At 39.0% G+C, this 24,275-nt stretch overlaps 1 protein-coding gene across 2 annotated transcripts in view; it reads right to left on the bottom strand.

Moving 5' to 3' along the window:
- cntn3a.1 (contactin 3a, tandem duplicate 1) overlaps nucleotides 1-24,275 on the bottom strand; it is a 77,567-nt gene that overhangs the window by 14,939 nt on the left and 38,353 nt on the right. For both annotated transcript variants that reach the window (XM_082518233.1, XM_082518234.1), the window contains 7 exons: nucleotides 16,214-16,417; nucleotides 15,788-15,890; nucleotides 15,039-15,223; nucleotides 12,455-12,594; nucleotides 8,920-9,049; nucleotides 6,784-6,934; nucleotides 1,688-1,815 (listed from right to left, as the gene is read on the bottom strand). In XM_082518233.1, coding sequence (XP_082374359.1) covers nucleotides 1,688-1,815; nucleotides 6,784-6,934; nucleotides 8,920-9,049; nucleotides 12,455-12,594; nucleotides 15,039-15,223; nucleotides 15,788-15,890; nucleotides 16,214-16,417 — 1,041 coding nt within the window. The remainder of the gene's footprint in view (nucleotides 1-1,687; nucleotides 1,816-6,783; nucleotides 6,935-8,919; nucleotides 9,050-12,454; nucleotides 12,595-15,038; nucleotides 15,224-15,787; nucleotides 15,891-16,213; nucleotides 16,418-24,275) is intronic.

Raw genomic sequence — 24,275 nt, 5'->3', positions numbered from 1 at the left:
TTATTTCCTGTTACAAATGGAAGGAAAATCATAAACCGGCCGCCTCGTTTCCATCGGTGTGCTCTGCACATGGTAATCGAGAGTGTGTAAACGTATCGAAAATCAGTATATTCTCAAACGCTCATGAGGAAGGTTGATAAGTTTAGAAATTAATTCAACGTCTCGGCTCGAATTAGCATAGGAAATACAGAGATCCGTCTGAATATCAACATTATGAGGTGCTGAAGCCTAAACAGCACGACTGAGGCTCAATAGAGTCAAAATAACCCAGAAGTGGAACATCAGCCATCAGCTCCTGGTAAAATCTTAGGAATGATTTACCACTGAGCAGCCAAGTGAAAGCCAATTATCTGCAATTAAGGAGACAGGAGGATAGAAAGCACACACAGATGGAACACCTTTCATATTGATATGGCAAATTAATTAGGCTGCTTGTTTACCCATCCAGCAATTACACACAAAGATTTATTAATGCGCAGTTGTATTTGTGGGCAGATGATAAAGTCCAGGATTCATTTTCAGTCATCAGGACTGGATCCTTAACTGGTAACTAACAGTGTTTTTCAGCTGCTTGGTGCTGGGAAGGTAATGCAGAGTGATTAGTGGATTGACTGACAGCCAAACAATGAACTGAAGCTCAGCATGAACCTCTGTAAAGCAGAGAAGGAGAGACTCTTTTTTTATAAAAATAAAAATGATTCCAACTTTGTACTAATTGAATGTTTCAGAAATAACAAATGTAAGGAACTGGAGCATGTTCTGCTTTCCATAACTGAATACACCGAGATTTTAAATATAGCAGAGGATCTATAAAACTGCCATTTCATGTATTTTCATTGGTTGTCAAAAAAAACCCTAAAAATGACCAAACCAAAACACAAAACAAATTATCTGGACATATATTAATTAACTAATTAAGCATTACTATAGAATAATTACTGATTAATATCATAAATCTGCATTTTTTGTGAATAAAATTTCTTTCACAGACAGAAAACACATACAGGCACACACATGCACACACACACACATACACACACATATATATACTGCATTCATTGCTATGTGTAAAGAGGCTGTGGGGGGAAAAAGACAGCAAAATTGGGCTTCTTTGCAAAGCAATTTGCAATTTAAAGTACTTGTGAAGAGGAATCACCAAAAGGCATTTTAATAGAGCAGTGTTGTTGACTCTGCTTTTTAGAAAGACCCAGAAAATTCCTTGCTCGGCAAAAGTGCCCGAAATAAAGGGAAAGGAATCTTCAACAAACTAAACATGGCTACGTGCCACTCTGCAAAAAAAGTATGAATTAAACATAATGGTGCAAGAATTCAATGGGCCTCATGTTCCAATTCCTCCAGCCACCGTCAATCAGCTAATTGGACTGTATACAGTTCACCAGGAATTCTGCCTTGCTGTTTGGTCCTCAGCTTTGCAGTGATGCTCAGTGCTCATCTAAAGAGTAACACTGTGTCTCACAGCTTTAAAGCAGACGTCTATTCGCTTGAGGTTTTTCCATAAAGTAAATGCTTTACTTTAGTGCAAAGGCTAGATGGAAAAAACTGAAGAAAATACAAATACAAACAGGTTCAACAAACAAAAGCTAACAAACTCATTAATGAAATACTTGTTGGGGGGGGGGGACATAGACACTGTTCGTGTGCTTAGGCATAGGGAACAATTATTTACCTTTTACCAAAAGGCTGCCAGCACTACTCGCTACTCCAAACTGGTTTCTGGCTACACATGTGTACATTCCAGCATCCGATTTACTAACATTGGAGATCCGCAGGCTTCCATTATCCAACACCATAACTCTGTAAAGGGTAAAACAAAAGTTAATTACACATTTTTACATGCTGTATATTTGAAATGCATAAAAACATCAAGTTCATTATCTGATTAATTTGTTAGCCTTTCAGTGCTTTTACATAAGCAGGAACCTAGCATTAACAGTGCCTGCACGACCTGTCGCTGTTATTGTGGGGTGGCTATTTGCTGTTTTGGTAGTAGTAGATGCTTTTAATTTTTGACTATAAACCAACCAACTGTAAACAGAAATCAAAGAAATCAAGAAATATTTTCTCTGCTCTTATTGGCATATAACAAGCATGGAAAGCTGAGAAATGGGGAAAAACGAAATTAACGAAATTCATCTTGCCACATTACGGTGTGTTTGAATGTAGTCAAGGACGGAGGATAAAAGAGGGAGAAAAAAAACCATGTAAGTGGGAAACTTGTTTGTTGAGATCCACTAACGCCTTATGCAACCAAACACTTTAGAAAAGTACGGCCGCGCAAGTGATTGAGGTACAAAATAATGAAATAAAAGGGTTTGATTAATTCTATTTAATGTGATGCCAAAAATGCACCCTTTTGCCTTGGTGAAAAAAAAGAAAAAATTGGCCACAAGCTGGAGAACAAATGCTCAGATTAAAAGCTAAAAGGATTTATTCATGTGTTCAGCATGCAGGGCAACACAACCATTCATTTCAAAACCCATATTTCATCATGGCATTATCATATATCACTCACACGAGATTGGTTTGATATGTCGCAAAGCACCTACAGTTAGCATCTAACCTTTCTGCTGGGTTTTAAAAAACACATTTCCACTACCATCTCTGATTTTCCTTTAATTACTAGATGTAATTTATCACATGCCTTGCTTACTCAAGACACTTAGCTTGCCATGATTAGAGAAAGAGGATATCTGCTGTTTTTCACTTATCTTGATTTCCACAGAAAATAATGAAGGTGTAAACTTACATTATTTATTTATAATTGTCGCTCATTATCTGTTGTACTTTGTAGAGAGAAGGAAATTAAGCACAGAAGCATGACAAACTACTTGTTACAAAAAGCTATCTCTCAGTTGTCACTCTGAATGTGACTTGCTGAAATGTCCACACTGTCTCCACCAGCCCTGATCATCCCAGAGGGGAAGCTATATAGAAAAAGTCCCTGCAGTCTTCAATAAAATAGCAAACTGTAAAAAAAAAAAAAAAAAAAAAAGACAATAAAAAAAACTCAACTTTCTCGGTCGTGCAAGACAGCCACTGCTGGTTGAACTAATTTGTTCGGGTGTTGTCAAAGTTATTACAAACTCATTAAGCCTCATGAGCACAAATTAAAATTTCCTAATGTGAAACAGATGTTACACTTAGATTGGGATGAGATGGTTTAACTGACAAAACGGAAGACATGATTATTGCCATGTGTCATGAGTTCTGCGTTGAAAACTAATTTGTCAAAGGAAGAGACTACAATGCCGAACAAACACTCAGCGCTCGAAGGCAAAATGCGTTATTGACATTTTTGATGGATGCAAAGGAGAAAATCCTTCGGCGTCATCTCTTTTACAAAGCCGAACCGCAGTGGAAAATCTGTCTTCGGTTTATTTCTTCGGTCGGAAAGGTCATGACAATTTGATTAAATTATCTCCCAACAATTTTTGATACTGCCTTTCAACAATCTTCTGACCATATTTGTATCCTTACAAATCAATTATCCTGTCAATAAATGTCTTGCCCTGCAAACCCACACTAGAAGCTCCCACATCATCAACTGAACTGCACATTATGGAGTAACTGTCATGAATCGCTGTGTGGCAGGCAAGCAGGAGTGGTGGACCCAAAATGCAGAACTCAGACACGGAAGTGAAACTTAAGGCGCAGCTTTATTGCTGGGAAAAACCTCGTACAACTAAACTCACCAAAAGAAAACCAAAAGTCAGAACAGCGGAACCAAGGACTGAAACACTGGAAAGAAACACTAAACTGGAGCAGGAGACCAAACACTAGGAACATAGAAGCAGAACACACAGCTAGTTGAGGGTACGACGCGACACTGACACAGAGAAACACAGGGCTTAAATACACAGACGGCAGAATCAAGGGATGAGAGACAGGAGGGGAACACACCTGGGAGAAATCACAGCTGACGAGACAGGGGAAACGTAAACTGAGCACACTCACATATGACACAAACCTTCACAATAAAACAGGAAACTCAGACACATGGAACCAGACAAGACATTGACCTAACCAGACAGATTCACAAACAGATGGGGTGACACCATAGACAGAGACAGACTCAAAGGCAGACCAAATATAACACACAGAACTCAAACAATAATAATCATCATCATCATAAACTAGAAAATGATAACTAAAAGCGCTGGGTCACCGACCCAGGACCATGACAGTAACGGTTAGAGGCCAGGTTTTCAGAAATAACTGGTATGAAACGGGAGCTTAAACGCTGATTTTTAAAAGGTCCCTTTAAGGCAACGTGGATCCGTTAAAATGTTTTAAAATGACCTGTGTCGCATCAAAGGCTGAAGGAGTTAAAATACATTAGCCCCTTCAACGGTGCCCATTCCCCACGGAGCTGGGGGTGTACTCTCCAAACTGAACTGAGGGCTTTCCTTTGTAATGGGCTATAACAAAGAGTTATGGATATGAGATGTCACACGGATAACACTTGCCATTAAACAGTGCAGCAGACAATGTCAGGCCTCGTCTTCACCAAAGCTACAAAGTAAAGGTGTGGGATAAAGATGTAAGGAGAATTATCAGCCTGAAATGCTTTTGCTTGGTTCCCCTTCCTTTAAAAGGTTGCCCTGGAGCAATTAAGGCACTGGGGAAATTTGTGGGGCAAATAAAAGCTTGAGCAGTGTGATATAGTAAACAGACACTTTACTTCAACCTTTCTTGCTGGTGTTAAAGTGAGCTTCTGGCTGTGATCTAAAAGCCTGCACTGTTTCTCCATGGTGCAACAAAAATCAAGAGGCTGTAAATGAAAAACATTACTTTAGCCAACTTAAAAAGCGCTGCATAATTAACTCAGCGTATTACTACGAACTTGCAGTATACTTGGGTACTACTTGTGTCACTCACAAGTGAAGCACATTCTGGAAACACAGCTGGAAAGCTCTTTGAGTACTAGGATTATAAATTGATTGCCATTACATGATAAAGTGATACATATACTACCGTTTAGCATAACGATCTTAAGCACCGTGGTTCAATCTAAAGGTAATATTCCTGAGAGCTATTTCCTATATCCGTTTTGCAATAGCTGGCAGTGGTCAGCGCTGAAATTAAATTAAGGTAAGCACTTTATCGTTGACCTCAAAGTTCTCCACATAAGTGCACAGAAACCCTGTTATAAAATTATTTCGTTATACTGTGAATACTAGGAACGCGAGCTGGAGTAGGTATCACCCCTGCATGATTTCATTAATCAGATCCCGCATTGTTCTTAGTTGATTTGTTTTCTCCTACTCCAGATCCTTGAAAACATTATCCCTGGAAGATTAGAAGGAATTATGGGTACTTTAGTTGAGCCAGTGGGATGGATTAGTGTTGTGCCACTGCTGTAATAGCATTGGTAACAGCCCCCATTTCGATGTGGAGCAAAGTAAATGCTAATGAGCCAGGAACAAGGGAATAGGCTTGCAAGAGATGTTGCAATAATGTCAGAACCTAACGTCTTGCATGCATCTTTCCCACTTCAGGGCAAGGCTCTAACGTTAAATCCCACAGGGCAAATCTGGCCTTTATAGGTACAATTGATAATGCAGTATGGATGCAATTTCCTTCAATACTTAAGAGGGTGATAAATCTGCAAGCTGGTCCCAATATTTATCAGCCATTTGCAACCATTTGCTGCTGCAAATAAAATATTTCTCTGAAGTGAAGAAATCGAACCCCATGATTTCCAAACCTACACTCTTGCAGCAGAGAGCCGAGACATGACAAAACCTCCGGCACCCCCCACTGCAGTGTCAGTGGGTATCCCAGAGGTTAGATGTGGAAAAGCTGCTGGGCCAGGTGAACAATTAATCCTATGTCAAGAGAGAAATGTGAACCCCTGCTACATCACTGGATTTGCCAGCAGGCGAGCTTTACCTACTGCTGGTGCACTGCTGTTCAAAATACAGATGTTGTCAAACAGAGAGCGAGTGATTTACTATCATACAATGGCAGATTAAAGCAGTACACCTAAAATATTTGCCCCAAAAAACACATTATTGAGGAAAAGTGCATGTCTGCATGCATCCATTTGCTGCATTGTGTGAGCAAACAGTAGAAATCTCCATCAGTCACTAACTTTACTTCCTACTTCTACCTTAGCCAGTATTATGTCTCAAGGGGAAGACTTGTTTTTCCTTCTTGTCTGATTAACATTTGTTTTTCCTTTTGCCTTATGCTCTCCAGCACACAGCGGCATCACATTGATCTGTACTTAACCTGACTTTTAATAAAACAAGTTGTATAGCTGGTTTCCCTTGTGTCACCAACATTATCATAAAAGAATGTATGTCCAGCAGCCGTCAATTGATCCGTCCTTTTGGGGATTCACTCCTTCCGTGTCTCGCTGGTGGTCTGGCTCATCGTCTAACTTGTGCTCTAATGACCCTCCAGGCCTTACATGCAGCTAATGAGCTGATGGATCAGTGCATCGATCCAAGTGCCGCAGTCTAGGAATGCCCAATTACCTTAAGTAAACAGTGCAGAAACTCAGCTTTGAGCACAGCCTGAAGACTACAACAGAGTTCAGGAAGGAAACACAGAAAGCAGGGAGAGAGCACACTATGCAATTCAAATTGCATAGTGTCACACTGTGATTTTACTCTTTGCTATTTGTCACTTGAATATCAAGTAGGGAAAAATTGAATACATCGATAAGAAAACCATTCTGCAGGTAAAGCAGAAAAGCTAAACAATAGTGATCCCCCACTCAATACACTTACAGCTCAACACAAAGAAACCTGTTACCTGTGGCTCTCTCTCAGGGCTTCCTTTCCCTTCCGCCATGAAATCATGCCTCGAGGAGACATCCTGGGCTTGCATTCGATTAGAACGTCGCCACCCTGTCGGGCCAAAGTTTGGGCCTTCAACAAGTTCTGGGAGAAGTCTGGAGCAATTGCTGGTGGACAAAAAAGAAAAGAAAAGTGGAAAGGCATGTGAATACTGTGAGGGAGACAAGAGAGGCGTAAAAAAAAGGAAAGGGAGAAAAAGAGACCGATGAGCAAGGTGGAAGAGCTAGAGTGCCTGAGCTTCCTAAAACACGCAGGTCACTAAATCCATTAGGCAGGTCAGCTCTCACATCCTTTTCTTTCAACACACACATATCCACTGTAATGCATCCGTAAATGCAGGAGAACAGACGTGGGACATTTTATTTGAAAAGAAAGTGATTTTCCAGATTTCCTTGGGACGACATTATGCATTAAAGATAAAACCGCGGGACTCTGAAGCAAAACGAGCGAATGTAAAACAAGAGGGAGGCTTTGCTGCTGTTGCTTTAGGCCTTAATTACTAAGGCGCCGTCGTCCGGAGCTGTTTTGTATGCGAAACTACTCAGCAGAAAGCTCTTCAAAGTGAATACACAGCCTGGCGCCAGTGACATGGCTGAGCACCTGCCAACATATGCCGGTGCACGTGCGTATGCAGCACTATACAACAATGTACGCTTGCACCTATGCACATATTGCCCCCTCACAATTATTTCTTGACACTCTGTGTGAAAAGCAAGCCAAGAGTTTCTGTCTTCCTCGTTTTCTCTGTTTACATGGGTGGTTTATATGACCTCGGGACTTTCAGTACAATCTGTTTATAATGGGTAACTTAAAAGCAGGTCGCGTAGACCAATGTCTGTCATATTCTCTACTTGAGAAAAGAGAAAAAGCAATAATAATAATTGAATTTAATTAGCCAGGCAAGCTTAACATAGTTAATTATAAACAAATCCACCTACTCAAGTTTCCAACATATTTAGATGTCTTATAACTGAAACTATTTATTAATTATTCATTATATTTCTGATGCAATATGCAAATCCAGTTAACTTTCTGTGACAATACAACAAGTTATTGGCATTAGGTATTAGTAATCGCTGACAATTAGTGGCCAAGCTCTTGTGTGGTGACTGTTTTACTGCTACAGTAATTTTAGACCTTCGCACCAAACATTTAAGCTGAGCGGCTCTGTGACCTTTACATCATCAACCCTGTCTGCATTCTTGCAGTTACTTTATGTTCAGCTGACTGTCAGCGTTAGATATGTTTCTGAACAGAAAGCGTTTAAACCTCATCTGTCGAGCCGTGGCATTGCTCCTGAGAGTTTTACAAATGTTATTGCATCAACCTGAATTCCTGTTGCCAATTATGTGCCTGCCTTTTGACAATTTCTCCAAACCAAAAGCCTTTTACTCTAACTCTACAGTATACACTGCATATTGTGTCAGCTACTGCAGCTGTACTTTGAGACATGCCTCATCTTCCATAATTACACTGCATCTACCGAAAGTAACCATACATCAAAAACACAAACGCATGTGATCCATGAACTTCACAAGAAGTGGAGGTTTTCTGGTAATATTCTGGAAACTGTGCATAATGAGCATATTTGCATAATTGACAGTAAAAAGTTGTTCTTATTTATGTTATGCTTGGTATCAGTGGACCCTCTAAGGTCATCATCTGTCTGAAACAAGCCATTTTATCATGTGCCTCTTGACGATCTAGCTGAAAACTCTGCCTGATGATATTTGAATAACATAATATATAACTATTCAACATATAGTTGTTTTATCCTGGTATACACAAACACTCAGTCCAGTAAACATGTCAGTCACTTCGGCCTTGCTAGGCATGGACAAGCATCAAATAAGGTCATGTGCACAGAGCTAGAGTACTACTGGCAACAGAACTTCAGAAATAATTGTGTTTTTTCCTCAGTCTCTCATATTTATTGTATTGCAAAGACTTTTCTGAAAGAGTAAAAAAGGAGAATGTTACTGGAAAAATGTATTTAGCATTTTTATTCTAGCAGGTATAAGAGATATAGCCTTGGGTTAAATTCTGTTTTGTTAATTAAGACAAATGAACAGCTTTCTATCTTTGGTCTTACCTACAACTCTCAGCTCGGCATTGGTAAAGATTCGACCGTGCTTGTTCTCTGCCACGCACTGGAACATGCCAATGTCAGCCAGGTTCAAGCTGCTGATTGTCAGAACTCCATTATTCACCTGAACTCTGTCCTGTTGGAGACAGAAAGACACACATGCATGCATCAAATACTTAAAATGATCTGAAATTAAAACTGCTCAACAGACAGACAACAAACAAGTTTAGAGAATATTCGAGGAAGCAACTGAAGGTTCTTGCCTCACGTGCAAAATATGCCCCAGTACACTCCAAGGTTCGCATCTAATCAGGACCACCATCTTTGTAGATGGTATTCTGGTACTCCACGTACTCTGCACTTCAACTGGTGTTTTACTGAAACCGAGGAGAACTTGACAGCACGTCTCTAACGGTAAAATTAGTATTTTAATAAGTATATGATACAGTAAAAGTGCTAGACTGAAAAGATTTACAGTGGGCAGAGCTATATTGAGAGATTTAATTAATATTCATTACAGAACAATAATTAAAATCAAGCACATCAAACTTGCTGCTGACTCTTTTTTTACTCCACCAAATACTCAGTACATAGTTTATAAATATATATAGATATAGATATACAATGCTATTAATTGTTTTAAAATGAATACATATACCTTCAAAAACACCTTCGTAATAAAACTGATACAAAGTTCTTCACTTTCCACTGCTCGTTTGACCTTTACAAGGTTTGGCACCTCTTGTTTCTCCCGTTTTATAGTTACCCCAATTTAATTGTGGCAGCACTCATTGTTCTTGCCCTTGATCTTTCCATAGAGTGTAGCTGGACCTTTTAATGCCTCTGACAAAGTAGTCCAGAGGGTCCTGCCGTCAGTCTGTCTGTCGTCTGGAATCATTACAGCACTGGCACTTGAAAAGACAAGGACTGTCCCTTAACGTCAGTCTGTGACACCGCAGAGGACTTTCAAATAGAGTTCTTTCTGACGACTAGTAACAAGATAAGAGACATGGCTGACCTAGCAACTAAAACCACCGCCAGAGGATGTCCTGGGTGTTGATGCATCCAGCAGTTTCCAGGTGGAAAATAAGCAGTCCCATAAATTTGGCTACGGCTGGGTGCATGTATGTGTATTCAAGGAAAAAAGAAAATGATAAAGAGAGAGGGAGAGGACCACAAAGAGAGGGAGGATTTTGAATAGATGATAGATGGTTCTTTTCAGGTTACACAGTGCACAAGCCCAGGGCTGTGCACTTACGAACCCATAAAAGCACAGGTTGGTGCCATTCTGCACTATTCTGTACCCTGACACTTAGTGGTAGCTCTATCACAATCTCCTTAGCACTGAAGACAAATTGTGGCATTGTCTACTTTATCAGCATCTTTAATTATGCTTGACTCCTGTCTGATATGAACACTTTATCAAACTGAGCTCTGAAAAGTTAAGTCATGGGCACCTTGTTGCTGCTTTCTCTGTATCTTGTAGTGATCCTATCGCTCACCTATAGTAGCTAGACTGTCGCAGGTATGCAACTACACCATTAGAACTGCGGAAGGCACGTAGCAGGTTTTGAGGGTCGTAGGCAGAGAAACCATCTCTCGTGTATGTAACTAAAAGGCGGAGCTGGTAGTGTAGTGAAAAAAGTACAAGCATGAGTGGGTTCTTGTTTTGCCGGGGTGACATTTTGAAGTGACAGCTCTCCTCTGCGCCATTTAATTCCCTTGGAACAGACGGAAAATGAGGTGGAGAGGGAGGAAAAAGCTTGAAAGATAGCTTAAGAAAGAGAAAGAAAGCGCTGAGGATGCTGAGACAGAGAGGAGGGAGAGAGAACTGATCCATTCTAATGAGGAATAACAAATGGCCCCCTTGGCCTTCCCCTCCTGCTCCCTCTCCTTCTACACTGCTGACCTTTGGGTTTGGAAATTGATTTACTGTTGCCGCGGTTGACGGTGGCATTTTGAAAATGGTAACACCCCACCTCATTAATATAGCCACATGTACAGAGAATATGTTACCTTGGCTACCTGCCAAAGGAAGTTTTACAGTTATTTACTAATCAATGCTGCAAATGCACATGTGGAATGATAAGGGCTTCCTGTGGTTAAGCATGTGTGGGCCTTCAAATTAAATAAAACTTGAAATGGCTCAGAGATAAAATGTTTAAAATAATATTGCCTATTTTTACAGATTCAGACTTAAGCTGCTCCTCATACAGACTTTGCAGATTAATACTTTGGTGTCATAATGGCAAAAACGTAATCTTCCTTGGTGCTTGTGTGTTGACATTAAGCTCTTAAATTAAAGTGCCACATATTTGGGGTACCTATCTCAGTTCCAGACAACAAAACCCCACCAGCCCCCCCTTTAAAAGCATGTCCAAACTAAATAGGAACTGTCCAGTTTTGAGCCCATTACACCCAGCCCAAATTCTGACACAATCGGTGACTGTGATTCTCTAGAGCTGGTCTTTTTAGGCAGAAAGCACACTCACTCCAGCAGCACAATAACACAAAACAAGGCAAATTGCCTAAATGTGAAATGCACTTTGGATGATAAGGCATTTCTCACCCTCCCCAGAGAGGAGAGACTTAATGATCAAATTGAGAGTTGCAGATAAGAGTGAGATTGAGCGCTAAATTGTCGACAAAGTCCCCAGTTGATGACAGGCAGAAAATGGCATCACTTTGGCTCCTTTGCAAAACACATACAAACACCCACCCCCGGCACATACACACACACGTTTGATGCCAAATTTAGTCCCAAGCAAATAGAGGCATTTCAAATTGATATGTTCTTGCCAAGTACAAGCCTATGAGTTGGAAGCATTATTTGCTTCGAAGCAAAGTGAATCCCAGCAAAACAGCGCAGTAACACGCAGTGCATCCTTTAACCAAGATGCACTGCGTGTTACTGCAGGAATCTGCTGTGATCTTATCATCTTTCATCTTACACATTAAATTACGTTCATCTCCACCCAATGAACTGGTTAAGGGCTGTTGACGGAAAAAGAAATATTGCTATGCTGCTAACAATAACAATACCATTTAACTACTAGCCTATATACTTCAGTCTTTCAGTAGTCTTAATGTGCTTGTTTTCAAAGCACACCTTCGTACTACTTGGTATTGATTAGAGGTGGAGAGGACAAATTAGTATGTTTTTATGCTGGTAATTAAATGCATCTTTTATGGAACCAAATCTAAGGAGAAAAGTAAGCACACAGTGCATGTTTATTATGTGTGTGGTTAAAAAGAATCTTCAGTGTTTGACAATTCAGCCAAAGTTAATTTGACAATTCAGTCTGAAAAGGTGATGCTTCTTTGTTTCAGACTGATTTTGTGATCAAAGGTAAGATCCTTTTCTTTCTTTTTTTTTTTTTTTACCCATTTTGTATTATTTTAATTTATTTTTCATTTGTTTCTTTCTATTTTTGTTGTGCTTTTTTGTGGGGGCCAGTGCTGCACAGAGGAGGGAATTGGCTTTTTTATGTGTCTTTGCAGCAATGTAAGAAATCTCAGTTTAGGAAGAAATCCATTTTACCTCCATGGGGTCCAGAGGCTCTCCATTCTTCAGCCAGCGGTACGAGGGTTTTGGTTTGCCACTGGCCTTGCATTCCCACACCAGAGTCTCATCAATGGTCTTCTGTACATCCTGAGGCTTTTCAGTAAAGTGAGGTGCAGCTAGAAAGTCAAAATACACACACACACACACACACACACACACACACACACACACACACACACACACACACACACACATATTTAAATATATATATATATATTTTTTTAATTAACACTTTATACCTAAACACATGCCTTAGCATTACCTCAAGCAGCGGAATTTGAAAAAAAAAATCTATGAATTAGCCAAGCACGGCAATTACTTCTTTAAAAAGCATTCAAGGGCACAAATCATAAATGTACTCCTAATTAACTTGAAGCTGACCTCGACATGGAAAATATATAAATAAGTAATGCTTTATAAGGTTAGCACAGAGAAAAATCAATAGTGAATAGGTGAGACCATCCACGGTAAAGTGTAGAAGTTTAAAAAGATGCGGGTCCACTGACACTAACAATGGCTCTCTGCTTCTTTGCTTTCCGCAGTGCAGTTGGTAACATAGGCACGTGACTTTTTGACACTTGTCATATCAATTTAAAGACATAATGGTGGTTTTCCTGCCGCACAAATAGCCAGCACCTTATATAAGATTTATGGACCCCAGGAAGCACCCACGCAAATGCATGACACCCTGCCAGGGTCAATGAGAGTCAGTCAGGCTTGATTAGGTGTGCTACTTTAATAATGTAATAATAATAATATCATAAAGTATTAGCACCTATAGCACATTCAGTGCCAAGGAGGTTTTTTTGCAAAGGAGCTCCTCACCCACGTACAGCAACTTCAGCCAATCATTTTCCATTTAAAATACAGTGTTTTATAAATGGTGTCATTTCAGATCAAAATGTGATTATTTAATAAGACAATCAATATAAATTAGTTGTACCGCATTTTATGAACCTTAGCATAGGGGTGGGGTTACTGCCATATAAAAAAATTCTGCTGTTTAATAACATAAAAGACAAACAAACAACAAATCTTTATATGGAAGAAAGGATGGCTGCTTTTATGGACTATTGTGTCTGTGAATACAACTCTTTGTAAAGCAATATGAGTAGCTATGGGTGCATTTCCTGTTCAGTAGAGATCCGATAATATTTTGTTATCAAATGGTTATTTTAATGATCATTTTGATAGAGGGAAGTACATTTAGTATGGTAAATGTGCAAAGTACTGAAAATGTGTGACTATAGAAACAGGAGTGCATGACAGCCTGTTAACAACATTACAAATGAGGTTGTCTGAGATAACATAATGGAATGGAAGAAGCCATGCAAGTGACTTCTACACAAAGTCAATCTGATTGAGACTGAGCCCATTCGAATGCAGTAAACCATGATCTGATTACTTAAAACCCCTTGGAACTGCAGAAGGACAATTAAGCGGGGAATGAAAGGAGAGAGGCCGACCCTTATTGTTACTGTGCTCGTTCTGTTTTGTTGTCACTAGCTCCACATCCCCGTATTGATTCTTCTATTCTTCTGCAGAGTTGATGGATGTCCCACAAGCCCCTGTCTATGGGACTTTAAAATGAGATTACTGATTTTTATCACCTGGCAGCTGGTCAATCTGTGGGGCTTTGAGATGAGACACGACTTAAATCTTACAAAGAGAAACATGACTTCCCCACAACTGTAGCTGAGATGAGGCACAGAGGCCAGCGCTCTAGCTATATAAGTTGCTGAAAAATCACTACCTTGTTTAGAACATGACCATAACACTTGATCATTTTACTTATTTTAAGCATTGTCAGCCATGCTACTGCTTGGAGTAATGCATATTCAGTCCTCAGCCTACCAACAGGTACTGTGAGCATTTCATCTAACCCACAGCTCCTGCAAAAAAAAAAACCCTATTATCATATCAAAGACATCCTCCTTCACAGGAAAGAAAAATCTGGATTTGATGATTTCACTCAAGCACATCCCTATTGGGACTCGTGGGCAGATATCATCAATGCATAAACTGCAAAATAATGGAGAGAAAAACCATAAAAATACTTAATCAAGGACTGCTAAAAGCTTTTTCAGAATATGGTCCATAAGTCCAGTGTGGTGAAGGAAAAATCACGCCTCTCTGAAAGGTGGTATAAATCTGTGTGCGCCGTCTTACCTGCTGGCTCAATAAGGAGCTTGTCTGAACTGTACTACTGGTAATAGGTTAATTTACTACCACATCCCACTATATGATGCAGTTGTATACAGGCTCTAATAAAAACCACAGATTGCATGACAACATATAAAACTTTCTGTTACACTCCACGCCAATGGCGCACTCCTGTTCGAAAGATTTTCAATCATACTTCAGAGCAGTGAACCTCTGAAGAGGTTTAAATAAGGTTATGAATCAGTGGGTAAAGGATTTGGTAAAAGTCTCTGAAACTACATGACATATGAGGAAGAAGACTGACAGGTTGAAGGCATGAGATATTTTTTTAATCTCTGAGAGGTGTGAAGTAAGGTAAGTTTGAGATCAAACACAGGCAAACCGCGCTCCTGCTCACCGTAATAAGACAGCTTTCCTTTCACCGAGTTTTTTCCTCTGCTGTTCTCTGCCACACATTCGTACATCCCGGCATCCTCCTGCTGGAAGTAAGGGATTTCTAAAACTCCACTGGCTTTATTTATGTCCACCTTCCTGGTAAAGGAGGCTCCATCCACTTTTTTCCAGCTGATTGTTGGCACAGGGCTAAAACCACAAAAATACACACACACGCAAAAACAACATATATCAACACTGGTGTTTAACATAATAAACTGGTGACAGTCCATGCTAATATATTCATTGGTTGTTGATTGTTTATTTGACTTATATGGATATGGAGCCACCTTTTTGTGACAGAAAAATGAAGAAGGCTTGTACAAATATTATGTGTAGAATTTAAAAATCTTTCTACAATTATTGAATTTGCACAATTTCAATTATACAAATTTATGCATTTCACAAATGTCTTTGAAAGCAACTTTCAAATATTAGAGCTGCAAAACTAAAAATGGCCAATGAGTATTTTGGTATATTATTGAGATCTACCTTCACTTAATATATGAGAAAGAATAATGAATATTAGCAATAAAGTGCTTTTAAGTAGAAATAACATGAAACATGAAGTTGTGAGTGTTTCTTTTCTTTACAGTCTGTGAAACAAGAAGAGTATTTTTTTTTTTTTGCTCTTACCATGCAGCTTACAATGGCAAAGCAAACAGCTCAGTGTGTAGTTATGAAAGTGGCGTAACAATTCACAGCGGGACGTACTTTCCGAGTGCAAAACATTCCAGTTTGACAGTGGAGCTCTTAGCAACGGGGACAACTTCAGGAAACTGCACTTCAATCTTTGGCTCATATTCGCCCATCACACCTGCAGTTACAGAGAGAAAAACAGATTCATTTACCACTTTCCAAAATAACATCATGAAATGCACAGTGCAAAGAGGTTGCCGTGCCTGGAATGTATAAAAATAAATTCATCTGACTTTGACAATAGTGTTTCCATCTTTTCAACAATCAGATCAGAGAATATCAAAACACTCTGAAAACACTCTCAGACTTGGCTGTGAAAATTGCCAAGTTTTAATGAAAGTCAGTTATAATTTAATTAAAAAACAAAAAAGCCTTTCTCAATTTTACATGTCTCAAAACACAGTCCCTGTGTGTATTTTTAGTAAATAGCTTCTTTCATACCATCAACGCGCAGGACCAGAGGTGTTGGTGGACCTTCAACGCTGCTTTTGGTGACCGTGTTGGTGACTACACAGGTGTAATTCCCCACATCAGAGGGTTCCACTTTCGCGATGTAGAGATTGCCCGTCTTCTGGGACACAAATCGCCGCGTGTCCTGGGTGACATACGAGGGGTGCTCATTGAAGATCCATGTGAAGCTAAGTTCTGTGAACGCAATCAAAAAGCAGCAGATGAAAAACACATGCTGTGTTTGAGCATCGCCTACACCCATATACAGATAATGTGTGCTTCATCAGCAGCCTCGTCACTTCAGAGGGTAAGTGGATGCCTTCAGGGATAAAGCAATTAGTGGATTGGACTGAGCACCAGCCTTCCTTGATTAAAAACACAATTTATAATTGAAGCGCAATTACTCTTACTCACTGTTGAATAAATGTCCTCAATATGGTAAAAGTTTCATACGTCCACTAATCTGAAGTCATGATGCTGTGAATATGAATAATTTGCTATTCAGAGAGTAAGAATTCTGTCATAGGAATCCATAATAACACATAATAAGTGAGTTTTCCCGATTTAAACCCAGCTTAAAGTAAAATTCAACTGTAAGTGGACCATCCTTAATTTTACGTATGCTGTTTAATTTTTATTTCCTGTTCTTTATTTGACTAACCTTTTCTTTCTGGGATTTATAATCCAATAAGAATTCAATTAAGCAACAGTGGATGTACACAGAAAAAAAAGCATCTCCCCTTGTGGTTGTTATGTAGCTACGGAAGGCCCTAAATCAAACTTTAAGCTGCACCTCCTGCATAAAAAAACAGTTCAACGCCCAATAAAACCAATTTATTACAGATTTGGTTATTTGGTATTGTGCCACCTCGTCTACTATTCATCATCCATGATAACAAGCTTCTGGAAAAGCCTCCCAGTACTATCAACCAAATGGAGTGCAGTCAGAGAGGCTTTGCACTAACAATCAGCAACATTATAAAAAAGGAATGATGGTGTTTTGACATATTGACACTAGGATAGATTGCTCTGGACCATATTGCATCCCTGTTCCCAAAAGCAATCTTGGCTGTTGGTAAAAACTTGTCTAAGTGATGATTCTGCACTACAGTACAGGGAATAATTGAGATGTGAGTCGGACACTCATCTACTGACTCAGTATTCTTCACTTCTGCTCATTAGGGGTCAAGAGGATGTGTGGGCTTTGGCATATTACTGCTAACCTTGCAGATCACAAAGTGATACAGAGATCATAATCTTGACAACGTGTGTAACAGCTTTGATTATTTTATTCGTACTACCCTGGTCACCTGCATTCTCTTCTTTAACTCCTAGTCACAGGAAACTGGCATGACGTCTCGCCAGATGCAACCTGTAGGGCCCTAATCTGAGAGCTGAGTGGTAAAATGCAAAGAAAAATCCTAAAATTATGACATTTTCAAAAAATCCCTGTACACAGCTAGGAAATCCAGGTAAAGATAATGGCATCTTAGCCCTTAAGAGAGTTATTAAGGTGAAAAACTGCCAGGAGAAGGGAAGAATTTCAAGAGTTTTAAGCTTAAGAGTTTTTTAAGGAGTTGGAAAACCAGCAAAGACAATCATCACAGAAACTGATGAAAGCTGAGCCAATTTCTATTAATATGTAGGTAAATAAATATAAGCAAAGACATAAAACAACTTTCAGCACTTTATAAAAAATGCACATCTGTTTTCATACTGTGTGTTGTAGGCACTTTTAAAGTAGTATCTGTCGCTTCTTTGGTCAGAGTACCTCTGAGAACATTCCTAACTAACACCTTTCTAGAAATGTTTACACTAACTTAGTCTGTTTTATATTCCCTGTAATTATGCCAGCCTCTTTCCTGTGACCCTGTAAGTGAGTTTTTGTTTGAGTTCCTGTATAATGAGCATGTGAAGGTGTTCCCTTTTTACCAAGCACAGAGCAGATTTTTATATGCATTGGAGGAGTAAAGGACAGCCTGACCTTGTGATCAACACAACTGCAGATTGAAACTCGGACCACATATTTCAATCACACCTTTCTCTCCAAGAATGTGTCAGTGATGCCCAGAACTCCAATATGAGAAATAATTTTTACAGTATGTAAAATCATGTGTGTAAGCGCCCTCTTTTTTTGGCCTTGGTGTGTGGCTTCTTCTTTGGATTTACCTTTTGAGCATACTGTATAATGTACATGGAATTTGTTACCACCATACATATTACCTCATGTTTCAAAAAATTAAATACATGAAATAGTCAGTAATTAGTGAATAACAGAAATATGGACAAGTGCATATTTTTAAAAAACTTGATTCAGACAAAAACAAGTACTGCCCCCAACTGGTTCTTCTGTAGGTTTCTTCCTCTTAAAAGGGAGTTTTTCCTTCCCACTGTCGCCAAGTGCTTATTCGGAGGGGGTTGTTTGATTGTTGAGGTTTCTCTCTAATATTACAGGGTCTTTACCTTACAATTGAGGCGACTGCTGTTGTGATTTGGTGCTATATAAATAAAAATAAAATTGAACTGAATAGAATTGAATTGAACTTGTATTTTGAATTATTTAGCAAAGCTAAGCTAACAACCTTCTGACTGTACGCTTATATTTAAGAGTGGGATTGTTCTTCTCTCATAACTCTTTGCCAGAAAGCAAAGAGGTGTATTTCCCATAACATTGAACTAATCATTTAATTATAGCCATAGCACTTCACTTTTAAGGCATCTCCTAGCCTCTATGACTTACCAAACATAAATTCTAGCTCTATCCATTCAAACCGCAAAGGGAATCATTGAAATATCCTCCTCTCTCATAAATAATACATGCCAGCTCTCATCCAGGCATTTCCATGTATATTTAATGTCTGTTTTTGAAACAATACCCTCTGTAGATGCAAAGCGTGACACAGTGAACAGCAAATAAGAGATTACTAATTGGTTAGTTAAAGATTTATGGTGAGAAAAGGAAGCAGGAAATAGAAATTGGAAAGCACCATTGGCTGTATCTTATGATTTGACTTAAGAGCCTACTATGGATGGGCAGTAATGGAATAATGCAATCATGACTGACAGTGAGTGGCAGATTTTCATTTTGTTTCCATTTAGCCTTTGTATAATGAACAGGCAGCATCAATTCCCCCTTAATGATCTGAGAAGAGGAAAGAGAAATGGAACATGACAGGCCAAGGACATACTGAATCAAGAGTGGGTTTTTGCACAAGTGTGTATTATATCAAAGAAAAGTACATGCTCAACTTTGTGTCAAAGTTTACTCTCACAAATCTTTTACCTCAACAGAAACAACCATCAACCATGGCTTCCTCTCTGTATTCATAATACAAAAGCTCACTGAAAAGGCTTAGGTCATGCACACGGGAAAAATCCCTGCAAGCAATGTGGGCTGTTACTAGCCAGCGAGCCCCCTCTGTTTTGGACGAGATGCACTGGGTTGACAAAACAAGTGATTTCAGCCTTGAGTAAATCTGAAAGGCCCATTTCCATTAGGGAAAGGAGGTCAGATGCATTAGGTCCTGGACTAACCAGAACAGCCATTCAAACTGTCTCAAAGCAAAAGATGATACAGAGTGACGTCTAATGCTAATACAGTACAGCACAGGGAAAGAATTATGTCGGAGCCCCTCTTGGACACTTGACAATATTTCGATCATTTCGAAACGTGCATCAACACTCTCTTTCAGCTTTAGAACATCCTGGCTGCACCACACTACTTCCTGCTGCGGTCTGAAGGGTTTCGAGGCGTCGTTAAAGTGAAATAATGGCTTCCTGAATCATGCATGGGGCACTGAAATCCTTTACAGGAGAGATGAGGCAGATCCGTGTCCAAGACCACATTTTTTGCTGATCGTGAATTATGTCCTGTCACCCTTTATGAGAACATGCCTTACTTTCCAACACTATGGCAGTCTATTTAAATGCCAGTCAGGATTTTCTGTATCAGATGAAAAACAATACAGCCACAGAGCCATAGAGCATCCCATTATATGTCTTTGCATATTCATTTTTCAGACCTTACCAATTTTCAAGTTTTTGTTTCTTTTATTCTAAATAATCTTTTTTTATATATATATATTTGACAAGATCAAACCAAATTTCTCCAGTGAACCTAATCTAATTTGAACAGCTAGATCAGGTACAATATAGCCATGCAGTGAAAATGAGCAGCCGAACCAAGACGAGAATGTGTGGGCGTGTGTGGATATGTATGAATGTGTAAGCATTCATGCATACTGTGAGCTACCCTTTCAGCGAATATGTCATAAAACTGAAGGTGATTCATCCTATAGCACATCTTAACATCTCCGTCAATCGCTATTATCCATGATGACAGCTGAATTTGACAAAACGTTGCCAGAAAATAGAGTATAACAGGCACTGGGCAAGGCCTCTAGAACGGCTATCAGTCTATTTGTACATTACTGGTTTGGACAAATGCAAAGAAAACAGCAGAGAAACAAACTGGCCCAGCTGAAATGAATTTGACCAAGTATAGCAATTACACCACTATAAAATTATGTTGTGACAGTCTGAAAGCACTTAATATGAAAATTGGATTTTTTGGAGATCCCTCTGTTTCACATTATCACAAGACATGTCCCGCATTCTATTTGATTGTGTTTATTTCATTCAGCAGCAGTTTAGAAATTTATCAGAAAACCAAAAAATTAATTTCTGTTTACTTGAAAGATGCCTGTTCTAGCAAGAGTTACGAGTTACTTCAACATTATTTTGGAGTATTATTATATTCAAAATAGAAACTTTTCAAGAAATGTTTAATGGCTTTTATCCAGCAGGTTCTTTGTTGCAGTTAGTTGTTGAGGAATTAATAAATAGGCAAAACAAATGTTAACATAAAAAATGTGCTCATCCATTTGACATGTTTATAAAACCACGATAATTACTTTAGCTGGTGCAGCCTTGGGTGTGTGCACTTCTTCACCAATTATTCTAATAAAGCCTGTTTTGTTCAGTAAAAAAAATAGCGTGTGTGCTGAATTGGTGTCTCCACTTGGTTCCTATTCAGCCAGTTGTTCCGCCTACTCCTTCCTTCATCCAACCTTCCACCCAGACTGAATAGACTGCTGCCCCAGTACTCAGGCTTGCTCCATGTCGTCACTCACTTCATTAAATGATAGCCCACACCACACTATTCAGGGTAGCTGTGATTTAGAGTGGGCAGCTTGCCTGAAAGCCTCATGTTATGTGTTGTGTTAATGCATTAGTGGTTAGTGTATCCCAGTACTTGGCTTGTTAACTGTTGTACATAAAAGCCTTACTATCTCTCACTTAGTGACTGCTAATTATTTCGTGAGGTATGTTGCTTTGTTATTTATCCATGCCATTTATAGACTGAGGCTCTCGGAGGCTGCACCAGAAAGTAGTTTCTCTTGTTTGCCACAATTATCATTCAACTACATGTTGCAGTATGCCGAGGCAAACAAGTTTTTGTGTAGTGGTGCTCCGTCTTGTACTTCTGTTTAGCCCCTTTTTGCAACCTATTTCACATGGCAGCTGCCATCAGCCTCCAGCAACTGGTCACCAACCCCTTAGGGAATACACATTTCCCCTGGTGACTGAGGGTTGCCAGATCATCATCAGCGGATTCCTAGGGCTGTATGGCTGGGGCCCATGCAAAGGGAATTTGTAGGTAGGTAGGTAGGTAGACTGCATTTAGCTTAATTTAAAAAAATGGGTCATGCCATTGCTGTGCATCTACTTATCATTCCTTTTTAAAAGTAGGTAAAGACTCTGTATGAGACTGGATGTGACAGATATGGGCTTGGTACAATGTAACACACTGACAACAATCGCTTCAGGACTCCAGTCCCAAATGATGGGCGTCACGTAGGAAAGAGTAAGAAAGGCGTGTGGAGTTTATCTAAAAAAGATTGCATGTGGGAAAAATTGACATACAATATCAACATGAATTATTGAATAGAATCACAGAATAAATCTATTTACATTTGCCTGAAGGAACCCCCCACATCACCACCACCATATCTCCAATGATTTAGTAATTTTTTTTAGCCAAACATGCTGGCACTCATCTTAGCAAACATCTATGAAAAATGATGTTGTCACAAGATCCGAGATCACAGTCACAACAAAGCAGCTGGAGTTCTTGAACAAAGTGAAACATCAGAAGACTAGAGAACCTTCTGAATGTCATGCAGAGGAGTTTATAATCAGAGATGTTATATTTCGGATTCTAATTCAAATGAAATGGTACCCTGGTGATAAATGGGAGCGGAGTCACAAAGATGAGTACAGAAGTAGTACAGAGTACAGTACAGAAACCCCTGCTGATTTCACCATCTGTTAGTTAAAAGTAAAAACAATGTATTTCTTCACTCGTAATAAAAATAAGGCATAACATACATATATCTATTTTTTTACAAAAGCTGTGAAACTAAAAGAGTAACACTCTACGCATGCGAAGAAAAATTACCATGTTCCAAAAGCTTTTAAAAGGTGCACATATTGTAAGATTTCTCACGTATCTCGCATATTGTGAGAGTGAAACTCTCAGCTGCTGTTAATGTAAATAAAGCTGGATTATGTATTATAATTATTGTATGGTTCAAGTGCAGACTTTCAGTGCAGACATAATTTTATATATATATATATATATAGATAGATAGATAGATAGATAGATAGATAGATGAACTGATTTAATACTAATCTGGACTTCCTATTCTGTGCTACCTAAGGCTTTTAGATGTTACTGAGGTTTGTTTATTATTTTTAAGAATGTAAAACATTCTGTTGATTTAGTCACTCCCAAAGTTTTATTTTCCCATCTTGTGGGGTTTCTTTTAAGCCAAATAATTGCCTCCCTCACTTGTTCTGCCAGCTCTTTAGGTCTAATATTTAAAATTACAGTGAAAAGTTATAAAATACAAATTCAATACTTTGAATGTGCTCATTTGTCATGAAATACCAGTGAAAGGGACCAGACCTCACCTGGCCATGAAATTGCTTGTCAGGCAATAGTCCAATTAAATTTGAATTTGTATGAATGTGGTCTGTAACCAAAAATGACTGTAATTCCTAAATAGCTAATGCAAGTTTTTTGTAAAGCCCCATGAATTAAAGCTTGAAGTCTATACTTCTGTATGTGACTCATATCGATACCTTTTTTTAAGTAAATGAATGTAAATGTCTTTTTGATTAGGTGACTGTACATACAATCAGTACAAGGAGACGTCAGTCAGGATTAATTAAAACCTCATTTTTGTCCTCTTACCCAAAGAGAAGACTGCCCACAAAAGGTAGTCAAAGCACTCACAGTGAGACATTGGGCAGGTGATTTTACTACAGATGGTGCTGTAGCTGAAACTCGAGACAAATATGCATATCTTCCTGATTAAACAAGCGCTGCTGTCTTCTACATAATGCATAAACTACTGGATTAAGATTTCTGTGCCCAGTTTTTTCCAAAATATTTTTGGACACCGTCATGACACTGCTATTACAGCTCAACACTCCAGACAATGCTGCTGTTCAGAATGTGTATTTTGGCTTGTGGACACCTTAGAGTACTTGTCTGTAAAAGAGCTATTACATTTCAAGTCTGCCAGTTGTGTGCATATGGCTCATTATTTTAACTTGTCTTGTTACGACAAGGTGAGACATCTCATTTCAAACACTAAACATAGCACAACAAATATAGGCCTTCTCTTCAGTTTGCAAATGAATGAGACAAAATAGCTCCGTTTGTTCTGCAGGTTTAACGCCCCAGTAGCATAAATGAGGGTTATCGTCTAAAAACCAACACCTTAACAATGTCTTTCATTCCAGTCCCAAAATTAAGGACTTGCAACTTCATCTGGATGTAAAACTTGGCGTACTTGTACTACAAAGTATTAGGGCCATAAACAGTGTTCATTTGGGGAATAGAGTTGAAATTTCGAGATTAAAGTTGAAATACTACTTTGAGAAAAAAGTCAAAATGTGGAGATTACATTTCAAGCCAGACAACTGCCACATCTTCTATACCTGCTACGAAATGCCTCATGTAGATGAGTTAGTGAAACAACTT

Source organism: Aulonocara stuartgranti (genome assembly GCF_965226115.1).
Source record: "Aulonocara stuartgranti genome assembly, chromosome: 20".
In the NCBI taxonomy this organism is placed as follows: Eukaryota; Metazoa; Chordata; class Actinopteri; order Cichliformes; family Cichlidae; genus Aulonocara; species Aulonocara stuartgranti.
Note: the sequence above shows the minus strand (reverse complement) of the source record. Positions and strands in the feature narration are given on the sequence as shown.